General features: G+C 44.4%; 1 protein-coding gene across 2 annotated transcripts in view; it reads left to right on the top strand.

Annotated features, from left to right (window-relative positions):
* Positions 1–12,040, top strand: part of grapa (GRB2 related adaptor protein a) — a 38,685-nt gene extending 26,645 nt beyond the window's left edge. For both annotated transcript variants that reach the window (XM_083648752.1, XM_083648751.1), the window contains 2 exons: positions 2,244–2,412; positions 11,101–12,040. In XM_083648752.1, coding sequence (XP_083504878.1) covers positions 2,244–2,412; positions 11,101–11,286 — 355 coding nt within the window. In that variant the 3' untranslated portion in view covers positions 11,287–12,040. The remainder of the gene's footprint in view (positions 1–2,243; positions 2,413–11,100) is intronic.
* The last annotated feature ends 1,363 nt before the right edge of the window (positions 12,041–13,403 follow it).

Here is a 13,403-nt window from a genome sequence, read left to right as displayed (position 1 = left end):
TGCACTTTTTTGAGAGGCTGTAATTTCATAATGGAACTGTCTAGAAACAAAATTTCTTCTTTGGAAGAAGCAGGAGTGTTCAATCTTTCATTAAAGTCCAGCCCCGTTAATATAGCCATAATAGAAAAAATTCTATAGCTGTTTTCAACTGAATGGAAGTGAATCTGGCACAGGCTCCAGACAATTTTACTGAAGCGCTGTGGCACTGAATGTGTTAAAGACCCCCTAAAGTCATGTTTTAAGATGTATGTCAAATACTCGACTTTGAATACTAGTTTGTGTCTCATGGTTTTTGCCCACACTCTTCGTGCATTCACGTGCTCCTCGGATGGTTCAATTTTCCGAGTTGGCCAGTCGTTCTTCCAACTGCTCTGTAGTGTCGGGATGATCGGAAATATGGAAACCATAGCAACCAGCGCCCAAAAAAATAGAAAAATAGAAACGACGTCCCAGTGCAGAGTCATGTTGATATGCACGTAGGCTGAAAAAATATGGAAACAATATGGAACTAATGGTAATACCATATTAAACGACATGATGACATGTGAACAAATAGTTGATGCAAAATACAGTAATTACATAAAAAGTTTCTTGGTGTCAACAAAACATCCACTCCTGTCCGCCATGTTTTCTGCATATATGACGTCAAGTCGTCAACTCGTGTACCAAAATTCTCACAGAGTTGCCCACTTGTTGTTCCGACTTGTTGTTCCGACTTGTTGTTCCGACTTGTTGTTCCGACTTGTTGTCCCGACTTGTTGTCCCGACTTGTTGTCCCGACTTGTTGTCCCGACTTGTTGTTCCGACTTGTTGTTCCGACTTGTTGTCCCGACTTGTTGTCCCGACTTGTTGTCCCGACTTGTTGTCCCGACTTGTTGTCCCGACTTGTTGTCCCGACTTGTTGTTCCGACTTGTTGTCCCGACTTGTTGTTCCGACTTGTTGTCCCGACTTGTTGTTCCCACTTGTTGTTTCGACTTGTTGTTCCGACTTGTTGTCCCGACTTGTTGTCCCGACTTGTTGTTTCTGACTTGTTGTCCCGACTTGTTGTTCCGACTTGAGCGGCCGTTCAGGTGAATCTTTCCGATGACTCCGATCACATCTTGTTAAAATCCTTAAAATGACATCTACTCTTCCCTGGTTCAAAATGTCAGAGTCTGTGAAAATGCAAACCTATTTCATCTCAAATGTTTTCCTGCTGGACACAAGATGTCTCCTACTCCCACTGTAAAGTCCATTCTCAGTGTATGGGCACTGGAGACATGAAGCCCCTTTCAGACGTCACACTTGTGTAAGTTGAATATTGGACCGGGATTGGCTTCCAAACTACTTGTGATGTTCGTAGGCCCACCACCTAAAATTGGATTTTTCAAAGAGCACAGAAGAAACTTTCCACTTTCAGCAGACGAATGTGGAAATGCAGCCTTCTAGTGAGCAACTCTGCACAGACGTCATCCTGCACAGTGAAGCTCAAACATCCAACGGAAGAACAAGAAAGAAAAAACATATTTTTGACTCTAGGGGGGTGTTTAATAAGAAAAACACTGAATCGCACATTGAGAACTTCGCCCACATAGATCAATAAAGCAGCACATTACCAAGGAAACGTGGGGCCGTTTGAACGACGTGACCATTAACACGCCTCCCACACGTCCCCCCGCTCTCCCGCCCGCGGGCGTCGTGCATCGACTTGGCCGCAATTAGTAACGGTGTCATGGCGGCGAGATGTCCGGCGTTCTAAAGATAAGCTGGGACTTTGCAACAAGCGCACAGCGAGAGAGAGGAGAGGTGCCAAGAGGAACCGGGCCAAACGCTTTTTACTCAACTCCCACTCTCCACTGGGGCTATTTCTGCTGCTGCCATTTGCTATTTTTATGATTTTGGAGCTGCACAAAAATAGTTCTCAAATTATTCTTACAACAAGACTGCATTCATAAATGTGCTGTGTGTATGATGGGAATTGAAGTAATATTGTTACTAGTGTAGGCCTATATCTAGTCTTGCCTATACATGTATGTCAGTCAGTCAGTCGGTCAGTCAGTCAGTTAACAGTGGCCCAAAATGGGCCACTGTTAAAAAGGTTGCTCACAGTAGCAGCTACATTCAATTTAGATCCATTTATATAGGCTACACTATATGGCGGGAATGTTAAATATATCTCTCTCTCTCTTTTTCTCTCTCTCTCTCTCTCTGTCTCTCTCTGTCTCTCTCTGTCTCTGTCTCTGTCTCACTCTGTTTTGTGCAGCTATGGGGACCATGTCCAGCATTTCAAGGTGCTGCAGGATCGCTCTGCTCAGTACTTTGTGTGGGAGGAGCTCTTCTCCTCGCTCAACGAGCTGGTGGACTTTTACCATAGCAACAGCATCGCTAAGGAGAGGACCGTCTTTCTGAGAGACCCCGAGCACTTCGCCAGGGTGAGTATGTCTCTCTGTCTGTCTATCTGTGTCACCACACCGTTGCTGTGATCACGAGAAGCAGTTGTTTCGCCCCACCTCCTCCCCTGACCACCACCAACGTCATGACTCCTGAAGAATTCCCTATGGGGGGGATTCTCTATTCTATGCATCGCTGACGCCCTCCTCTCACCATCTCAGGAGGAGCGTCATCATATCATGGAGTCGTACGCCAAACCTTAATTTGTATCATTAAAGTTGATTTGAACCTTCTTACTAGCCTCTCATGATTGAAGTAGTCTTACATGATTGGAATTACGTCTAAGACTTCACTTCATTTGCAAAGCTCAAGAATTAATCTCTCACAGGGGCATTAATGCCAAGGCGTATCAACAAACTTGCATGTCAACATGCGCACACACCACATGGAAAAACAAAATGTGGAAAAAAGAAGGTTCAAAGTGATAGTGACTTAAATATGAATGACTTAATGGAGCACTTGCTTGGATCAATAGAAGTGTCTCATTTTAAAAAGAACAAAACTTGGGGAAATTACAGTAAGCTGAATCTGAATCGTATGTTCTATTGAAGATAAGCCACATTTATTGATTGTCTTTTTGCTTTACTTCAATATGTCTCTTCTTTTTCACATGCGGGGCAGCTCTCCTGTTCCCCTTCCCCCTCTCTAGTCTTCATGCTTGCTGCCTGTGCGAGTGGGTCCTGTCATGGAAACACACCAGTGTTTTAGCCCACTGGGTACTGTAGGATAGCGGACATTTGTGCGTTGGTTTTAATCCCCGGAGTGACAAATTAGGCCGGGTTCCGCAGAGCCAAGTAGGTTGCAGCTTATCACAAATGACTTGCCTGTTTGGTACTGTAGCATCCGGCCTGACGGGCATTCATCTCTTAAATCAGTGGGGAAGCTGCCCAGGACAGCCAGTCTTCTACTGGTGGCCAGTGAAGAAGTCCACTGCACGAGCTGCAGGTTCAAGTCCACTGCAGGAGCTGCAGGTTCAAGTCCACTGCAGGAGCTGCAGGTTGGGAGTTAAGCATTTTGCTCAAGGGTTCGTTATGGTAGTTAAAGGGGGAATGGAGCTGAATGAGTGGAGTAATAGAGAGCCCCAGGAACGAGTCCGGAAAAAATCGATGCTAACACTTCTTCACTGTTTTCGCCTATGGGATTTTTGAATGGGTTTTTGGCGCGATGCTTCTAATAAGGTCTCTGGGCAACGCAAGCTTAATCAAACGCGAACCAGTGCTCAGTAGGATCATCTTCACACATGAGGACCACTTTTATGAGTTTTTAAGCTTTTACATGCCGTTAAAAGGGCGGCTAGCTAGCAAATGGCTAAATGAGACTACACTGTTGAGTCGACGGGGATATTATACGTCAATAACGTCATCACTTCAAAGGACGAACACGGAAATTCTCTTTCCCTCACCTGGTTCAGCCCGGGGTAATCAGTGCACAGCAGCGCACACATCAACAACACTCCAGGTTGAGTGGTGACGTGACGGGGACGCCTATGCGACACTGTGTGTAGTTCTGGATTAGCTTAGCACAAGCTTTTTACTTCTAGGGCTCGCATTTACGCTTCAAAACTCATGAAAGTGGTCCTCATGTGTGAAGATTATCCGGCTGAACACTGGTTTGCGTTTGATTAAGCTTGCGTTGCCCAGAGACCTTATTTGAAGCATCGCGGCAAAAACCCATTCAAAAATCCCATAGGCAGAAACAGAAGAACCAGGAAGTCCGGGACTTCCGCGTTCCGACTACAAAAATACGTCATCCCTGGGGCTCTCAATTGCAATGAAATGTGCGCTCCGTCACAGTCTGAATGTCTTATTTTTTAAGTGAACAGTAAACACATTGAACACTAAAACAACGCCATACCTTTCACTTCCCTGTATTCTTTGTGTGTATTGCGTTGGTAGATATGGTGACTGACCTCCTTCCCTTTCCTCCATCCACTCCAACTCCTGGTTTGTATTCAGCTGTGTGTCACTAGCAGGATCATCTTCACCTCCACACTACATCTGCTGTGCTCTGTCAAGAAATACAGTGCAAAGTGAAACCTGGCATGGATCCTTTGACTGCACTCACATCAACTAAGAATGCTGGAGAACAAAATAAGTTGTTAAGGCGTGGCACTGTTTTCCTGTGTGATAACCATTTTATTGTTCGTGTAACTGACACATATCTGTCATATCATGATGACGTGGCCAACTAGTGCTTTTGTCGCATCATCTCAGTGAATGTGCCAGTATGAGCAGGCAGCAGTGTCTCTCCAAAGATGTTAAATAGCTTCTGAATGATATTAATTACCTCTGCCGACGGAGTTGGCCGGGAGCTCTTGTTGTTCGCCCCTGTTTGTTTGCAACGGATTCGCGCAACACTTTCTAGAAAAGTAGGTCATCGACCAACTGATTAGCTTTCCACGCCCACTGGCCAAAAGGGGGTGTGGCAATGGGCGGATTCACGGATTCACGTAACATCACAAAACTTTGCAGAAAGGTTGGTCGTGGGCCAAGCAGGGTGCGAACTACGGGGGAGCTGGGGGGGCTTTGGCTCCCCTTAAAGAAGTAGTAGACCCCCTGAAAGGCTGACTTGTGAAATTTGGGGGGGTCTCTAAATTATTGACTAATATATATTACCCCATGTATTTTCTATTTCTTTTTCTGTACCTTCATAGTGAATAATGCGTAAAATTACGCTATTTTAATCGTATGATTCAGAGTGTGCTCAATCACTGTCAAATTCACTGTAAGCCCTATACCGACATGCATGTTATTCTTATCATCACCACATCGAAGCGTGGCGGCGCAGGTGCAAATCAAACGTCACTCACGCCGGCAGGTCAGATTTAAAACAACAGCAAGATGTCAAAAAGAAAACAAGGCAGTTTGACAAACTTTACATTCACGAAGAAATGGAAGCAGCCGTCAGTTGAACAGCAACAAGTCGCTTCTACTTCAAACGCAGATGTGGAAAAAGTGACGATGAGGTGAAGCTGGAATAGCCTACCTCCGAGTCCTCCCGCATATGGAGGACTGTTTGTGAGATGGAATGCGTCAGGAACTTCACAGTGAGTGGGACATGTGCGTTATGGAGTGGATAAAAGTGTTGGGCAGAGATATCATGTTCTTGTGGATGCAGTGTATATGGAGAGCAGTGCGCCCGTTTTGCCTTTCTGTGCTCTGTCACCCTCCCTCCCTCTCTGTGTGCGCAGCGCGCTTTTCTCTCTTGGAGAGAAAAGTGGAACAGACAAGAGCTGTATCCGTGTCTTTGAGCGTGCTGATTTAAAATGAGTTATACCCCTAAATTGGCCTTCAAATTGCCTCAAATTTCCGGCTGTAGTGCCCTTTTATGAATTTGAGCCCCTCAAAAGTCGGCTCCCCCGAAAGCCACAGTATAGTTCGCACACTGGGGCCAAGGAAGAACTGATCAACTTTACACGTCAATTGGCATAAAGTGGGCATGGCAGTGCGGGTGGCCACTCTACCGAGTGACCTTTCTTTATTTTGTATAGAATGGCTGGAAAGAATGACTTATTGACTTCAGCTGGTCCACCAGTGACCTTCCATTCACAAGCCTCCTTCTCTGACCTTTATATTAGACTACTGCCCTATTAATAGCAATTAGCCTATCCTATATATTCATTATTCATCTCATTAGTATTCATCTAATAATGAATACTAGAAATCGATTTCTAGGGTGGAGACTCTGGAGATGATGTGCCATGGGCACAGTTATGGAAAGTTATGTATGAGTACAGGATTGACTAAATATAACACATGACTAAATAAGCCCTAAATAATACAGGTATGTTTTCAAAGCATTGGGTGGTGCCAGCTGTAATCCATGAACTGAACAGTGGAATGAAATGATTTGCAGTCACCCTTTAGTTAGTCATTTGGCAGTCCTATTCAGAGTGACTCAGAGTAAGTCCTATTCAGAGTGACTCAGAGTAAGTCCTCTTCAGAGTGACTCAGAGTAAGTCCTATTCAGAGTGACTCAGAGTAAGTCCTATTCAGAGTGACTCAGACTAAGTCCTCTTCAGAGTGACTCAGAGTAAGTCCTCTTCAGAGTGACTCAGAGTAAGTCCTATTCAGAGTGTCTCAGACTAAGTCCTCTTCAGAGTGACTCAGAGTAAGTTCTATTCAGAGTGACTCAGACTAAGTCCTCTTCAGAGTGACTCAGAGTAAGTCCTCTTCAGAGTGACTCAGAGTAAGTCCTCTTCAGAGTGACTCAGAGTAAGTCCTCTTCAGAGTGACTCAGAGTAAGTCCTATTCAGAGTGTCTCAGAGTAAGTCCTATTCAGAGTGACAGAGTAAGTCCTATTCAGAGTGACTCAGAGTAAGTCCTCTTCAGAGTGACTCAGAGTAAGTCCTCTTCAGAGTGACTCAGAGTAAGTCCTATTCAAGGAGTAGGCAGGTGTAATCTATGTGATATGCAGGTATACGCACTATACCCACTAGGAAGGAGTTGAGTTTACAGACTTAAAAATGTGCAAAGATACATGATAATAATATAGTTTTGTGACAGAACTTTCACTTCAGAGAGTTTGTTTCGCAATTAGAGCAGACCAGTCATTCATTCATTTATCAATTTGATGGGGATCCCCTGTTGTTTTACTGATGAGAGGAAATCAAAACAATGAGATAGCCTGTTAACACCGCCTGAATGCAGTTACTTGCTTTCATTTATAAAGTATTTAACATTATGTTTTCAATAACACATGCTTAAAATAAAGTTGTGATTTATCAAACGTGTATCTCTTCGAAATGGCTGGTCCAAGATAATATAAGGTGATGCGTAAGTGACAGTGAAAATGGTCAGGAATGTTCATTTATGCACAAATTCATTCTCATGATTTGTATAAGGCCGATTGTGAATTAGGTCGTGATGGTTTTTCCTTTTTAAAAATGTCATTCCACATCAGATCACAGCAGATTAGTCATACCTTCATGTTTGTGGCTTTGTTTTCTATGCAGCTATTTTATTGAAACATTTGAGGATACCTTTTCTACAGCCTATTATTTTAACGCCCACCCAACTCTAACACAGCACTCTGAGTCACTGTGTGAAACAGTGTGTACCTAACCTGACCATCCAACCTAACAACATAACCATCATTTAAATGCCACAGTGAAAACAAAACAGTCTGTGGTGCACATGGTTAGTAGCTATTTATTCCACTAGGCATCTTGCGCGCTGCGCGCACTCGATTCCTAGGCTCACTCGCTGTGCGGGCTCGCCCGCCCTGCAGCTCACCCTCAGCTCAGCTGCTGCGTGGTCTCGCCTCCTCTATTGGCGCGCTCTCTCGCTCTCTCTCCGTCAGGCTCTCTCTCTCCCTCTCCCTCTCCCTCAGTCTCGTGTGTGTGTGTGCGTTACTTATGACATCATCAGTGAGACAGTGACATCACAATGATGCCACGATGACTATCTATGACATGACTGCTGACATCAATGATGACATCATCAGTGATGGTATGACATCACTATGACATCATTAGTTGCCCCAATTGCTCAAGTGACATCACTGATGACATCACTTATGACATCATCAGGGGGACAAAAATGTAAACAGAGAGAGAACAGAGATTGCCCACATGCTCCCTTGTATAATAACGATTGCTTTGTTTGTTTAGGATTGCAGTGTTGGGGTCGTTATACAAAAATGTGAATATTACACATTACCTTAACAAAAATAATGCCTTACTTTACTTAATTACTCCCTGGAGCAAGTAATTTGTTACACTACTCATTACATTACTTTTGTGTTGCTCCTCAACATCGCCTGAGATGCATTGTCACGTAATTGCCAGTTAACAATAAACCTTACTACATATGCCCACGTATCAGCACAAATCCCGATCCTAATAAGGAGGACCTACACATGATCTTTGTTTCTGAAAGATGGCGATTCTGTAGAAACAAATGGACATTTCCTCTGATGATGCAACAAGCCTGTTTATCTCTGCTTTTGACGTTACCTGCTGATTGCTTCAGATTGACAGCATGGGTCCCTGGGTTTTTCGCTGCTAGCTTTATGTTGTTAGCATGTTGCCTTCCCAGGTGCTTGGAAAAATTTCATGTCATGTTCACAGCAGTGGGAAAATTGCTTCTGCCCTCTGCAAACATTGCACTTTACCCTCAAATTCCTGTCCTTTCGTGCAACAAATTCGAAGTATGTGCATATATCCACCTGTCAAAAGACTGTCTCAACCATCGAATCGCCATTCCTCATGCCTAAACCTAACCAATTGTCACCAGTGTTGGACCAGTGTTGGGCAAGTTACTCAGCAGTTACTGATTACTGCTTAAAAATGTAATTCAATAATAAGAGACTAGTAAGAACGTTCAAAATTTAAACCTTAATGATACAATAAACAAATTAGATTTGGCGTATGACTCCATGATATGATGACGCACCTCCTGAGATGTGAGGAGGACGTCAGTGATATATAGGATAGAAAATCCCCCCATAGGGAATTCTTCATGACGTTGGTGGTTGTCAGGGGAGGAGGAGGTGGGGCGAAACATCTGCTTCGGCGATGATCAGCAACTGAGGGGTGACAGCACACATAGGTGAGTTACGACATAGTAAAAAACATGGACTCTGATATACTATTCCGGTTAGGTGAATGGCCAGCAGAAAAGCGAGGGAGATGGAGTGGCTTGAGCTGATTGGATATTAGCCAGAGAGGGGGAGCGTGGGAGACTGTGATTGGACAAGGAGAAAAGCATGAATATGCATATCAATGAATGGCGAACAAGAATTTATGTAACGCAAGTAATGCAAGTGTTTGATTAGTAACTGTAATGTGATTACTGGATTTAGGAACCGTAGCATAGATCTTCTATTACTACTAGATGGGTCACCGCAGGCTCCGCCAATTCTAACAACTGGTAGCAGTAAGTCTGTTGAATGCAAATGGTCACATGGTCACCTCTCCTCAAGTCTCCTTACTCCCCCCCTCCGCCCCCACTTGTTTTCTTCTTCAAGCAGGCTTTAGGCGGGGTTAGTGCTGACCTAGCAAGCTAACTTGAAATGGAGATCGTGAGTTCCCCAAACTCCAAACCACACATATAAATACAAAGCTGCCCCTTGTTAGCTCAATACAGTTGAAACTAATTTTTTCTAGCCACAGATTTAGCTACTACATCAACAAACTTCAGCTTTAGCTTTAGCTAATCGCTCCCTGCTAACGTGAGTTCCTGTTGCCAAATCCCGCGAGAGTGTGTTGCTGAGACAGAGACAGGTCTTGAACAAGTTAAATTTTCTCCTGATCTGTCGGAAAAATGCCATTTTAGTGTCAGAATATTCAGAAGAGATGTGGCTTCGGAGAATGGGCCGACTATTTACTTTAATGAATATGGGGGCAAAGGGATCTGTCATAATCTGAGATCACGTTGACTTTTCCCATTGACTCCAATAGACTCAGACCTGCCGAAAACCTCCTAGTGGGCGTGTCTGTGGAAAGCCCTGAGCAAAACCTGCGTGCCAAAATGACAGGAAGTGAGTTGAAGTTGGGCCGTCTTTGACTGTAGTGCTATACACTACTCGTTACCGACAAATGTAATGTGATTACAGTAACGCATGACTTTGTAACACATTACCTCCAACACTGTTTGTTAAATACTCAGTTCTGAACTCATTGGATTTGGTTACAGTTCTGCTGTTGCCCATGGATGCTAACGCTAGCTAGCATGTTGCTACAGTTGCAGTCATGTTGAACCATTTGTTTGGCAGAAGCTTGTAAATTACTGTAGCTCGTAATGAAGTCATTTGAAATCAATATTTCATGTCATGTCATGTGTTTATTGGGCGCCCCATAAAAATCTGGTAGTCTTTCTCAACTCATAGACACCTATGATGTGAAATGTCACACTGTAGGCGAGTCAGCATGGTAAAAATACTATTCCCACATGCTTTTGGCTATCGTTCCATTATATGTATATCCACTGCTAAACTTGCCTATTCTCTCAAATACAATTAACTGACCTTACTGATCTCGCTAACCTCTCCACTCATAACTGCTGTCTTACTGATGATGTCTTATTACTGTTGATTGTTGTTTATTATATATAAAGTATAGTATAGTATAGTATATATAGTACTGTATATCTTACTGTATGCATTGCTTACTATTTCATCGTTTTATTTGTATGTTCTATTGTTGATGTAAGGTGACCTTTGAGTGTCGTGAAAGGCACCATCAAATAAATTGTATTGTTATTATTAATAATAATAATTATTATTATTATTAAGTCCACTACATTATTATAATTTCCATACCATGGCAAGCCTACAAGAAAGTCGACTATGAGCTGTGGTGCTGACATGTTTGTGAGTACGGTATACGTTTGGTGTTTGTTCCTGTGCGTTGCTTGCTTACCGTGTGTCACAGTGTTGCTGTTGACTTATATTCGAGTCGCTACACAGCGTCATCGCCACAGCCGAGAACGTACGTGAAACGTTACCCGAGTTTTTCTTTATTTTTGTGTATTTGCCCCCTCCCCACTTGAAGCATCGATTTTGATCGAATTCATCTCCCTGAATCTTTGAAGCCCTAAATATGGTATTCGGGACAGCCCTAGACTGTATCGTGAGTGGTAATTTCAATATTTTATTAATAATATTTTCTTTTGCTCCTTTCATCTCCTTGTCCCTCTCTCTCCCCTCTCTCCCCCACCCCCCCACAGCGGCCTCACCACGCCCACGCTCTGTTCGACTTCACGCCCCACCACCCGTCGCAGCTCCACTTCCTGCGCGGTGATGTCATCGACCTCCTCGACTGCTCCGACTCGCTGCGCTGGAAGGGCCGCTGCCACGGACGCGTGGGCTACTTCCCCCCGGAGTACGTCCAGCCCATCTACCACTGCCAATGACCCGGCCTGTCAATCAAACATATAGTTAAACCAATGAGCTGTCCGTGAAAGACTTGACCCCGCCCCTGACGCCACACCCCCCTCCTGCTACTTGTCGGTCTGCCGATTGGACAGCGGACGGCGAGGCTCGTCAACCAATGGGCAGCCACCGACCTGCTCTTTATGTAACTGACTCCTCCCACTCCCCTGTGACGCCCCCCTGTCAATCACAAGCCCCGCCCAATCACCTGTTTCCATTTGATACCACACCTCTACTCTTCTTTAAACCTGTGGTTGTTGGCTTGGAAGGAAAGCCCAGACCTGGACCTACACACTGTGGAGAACACACACACACACACACACACACACACACACACACACACACCAGCACACACTCACTAACCTAATGAAAAATAGTCTGGCCCATGGGAGCTTATGGAGGAAGGACAGGGTGTTGTCCATTCCAGTGTCTTGTTGACGTTCCCAGGAGGAGATCCAATGGACCCAGGAGGAGATCCGGTGGACCTGGGAACAGAGCACAACAGAGAGGCATTGTTTTGGGATATATGGGCCAGACACTCTGAGGATACTGACACAGCAGATTCCTCTAGCTGTACTGTGTGTGTGTGTGTGTGTGTGCGTGTGTGCGTGCGTGCGTGCGTGCGTGCGTGCGTGCGTGCGTGCGTGCGTGCGTGCGTGTACAGCGTGTAAAGTTGAGAGAACCACATTTGATGTGATCAACAGTAATAACTTGGAACTGTCTTCCTTAACATGTAACGACAAATCATTTAAATAAAGTTATACATTTCCCTATTTGGTATTTCATACAGTTTTTTAACTAAAGCGTTTAATTGCAAAATGCTGTTTCTATTATAGGGAGGGAAACCATGTGTCACACAGTTCATTGTTCAAAAATATGTGATTGATGTGATACAAATATATCTATTTGTATATGTACAGTATATTATAAGTTATTATGTGATAGTGTGACATATATATATATTATAATGAGCCCGTTAGGGGCACAGCATTTACATGTAGACTTCATGGCACAATTCAAACGGGATAAAAAAAGTATCGTCTGCCACCGTTCACACACGTTCACACACACCGTTCACACACACGTTCACACACACCGTTCACACACACCGTTCACACACCACCATTGATATTTTTCAGATGCTGGTTCGTATGCTGAAGCAGGAAGTGACGCTGACTTTGCCTCTCTATAGCTTTAATAACATTCAGTAGCCTGTAGTGAGTTCTCTCTTGATTACAGCAATCATTTGATCTAAGGTGTTAAATCGAGATTTCTCTTTGGCATGAAACACTTCAATATGAGTGTGTTGTCATTGCTGCTGTCAACAGTGTGTGTGTGTGTGTGTGTGTGTGTGTGTGTGTGTGTGTGTGTGTGTGTGTGTGTGTGTGTGTGTGTGTGTGTGCGTGCGTGCGTGCGTGCGTGCGTGCGTGTGCGTGTTTGTGTGCGTGTGCGTGTGTGTGTGTGTGTGGTCCATGCATACGTGTCATGGTGGATGTACACATTCCCACAGTTGACTCATGCCATGCATGGAATGCCACACCGCTTGGCTGACCTCTCACCAGGATGTCAGGAGCAGGAAAGTGACCTCCCAGCTCCCACAATGCACCTGGGCCTTGTCACTCTTCTTCTGCTGTTTTCTCTCTCTCATGTCTTTTTTTCACTCCTGACTGAGGAGTCACCTGTGGCTTGCCCATGACAGTTAAGGTGCGTTCACACCGACGTATTAAAGTTTTTCGCTGGCATCGAGTTTACATACAAATTCAATGCAAACGAGCAATTGAGCGTATATTCCCCCGGGAGAAAAATCACTGGGCATCTGAGCGACAGAGATAGGGCGAAAATTCGCTTGTCGCCCGAGATTAAATATCCCAACTCGAGCGAAATTTCGCTGCCAACAGTTGCTTTCTGCTTAACGCTGATTGGCTGCCGTAACCCCGGACTATTTATTCATTCTTGCATCGGGGGAAAACACAGTTGTGTTGTTTGCGTTTTCATCCTGTCTAACGTTAGAGCTGTGTGCTGCTTGTTTCAGTGAAGATCTCTCTCGTTTCTCAAGCTCGCTGCACCTCGCCCACATCTATCAGCGGGCCGACACAGG

This window comes from Poromitra crassiceps, assembly GCF_964638095.1.
Source record: "Poromitra crassiceps genome assembly, chromosome: 13".
NCBI lineage: Eukaryota > Metazoa > Chordata > Actinopteri > Beryciformes > Melamphaidae > Poromitra > Poromitra crassiceps.
This window is presented reverse-complemented; position numbering and strand designations above follow the sequence as displayed.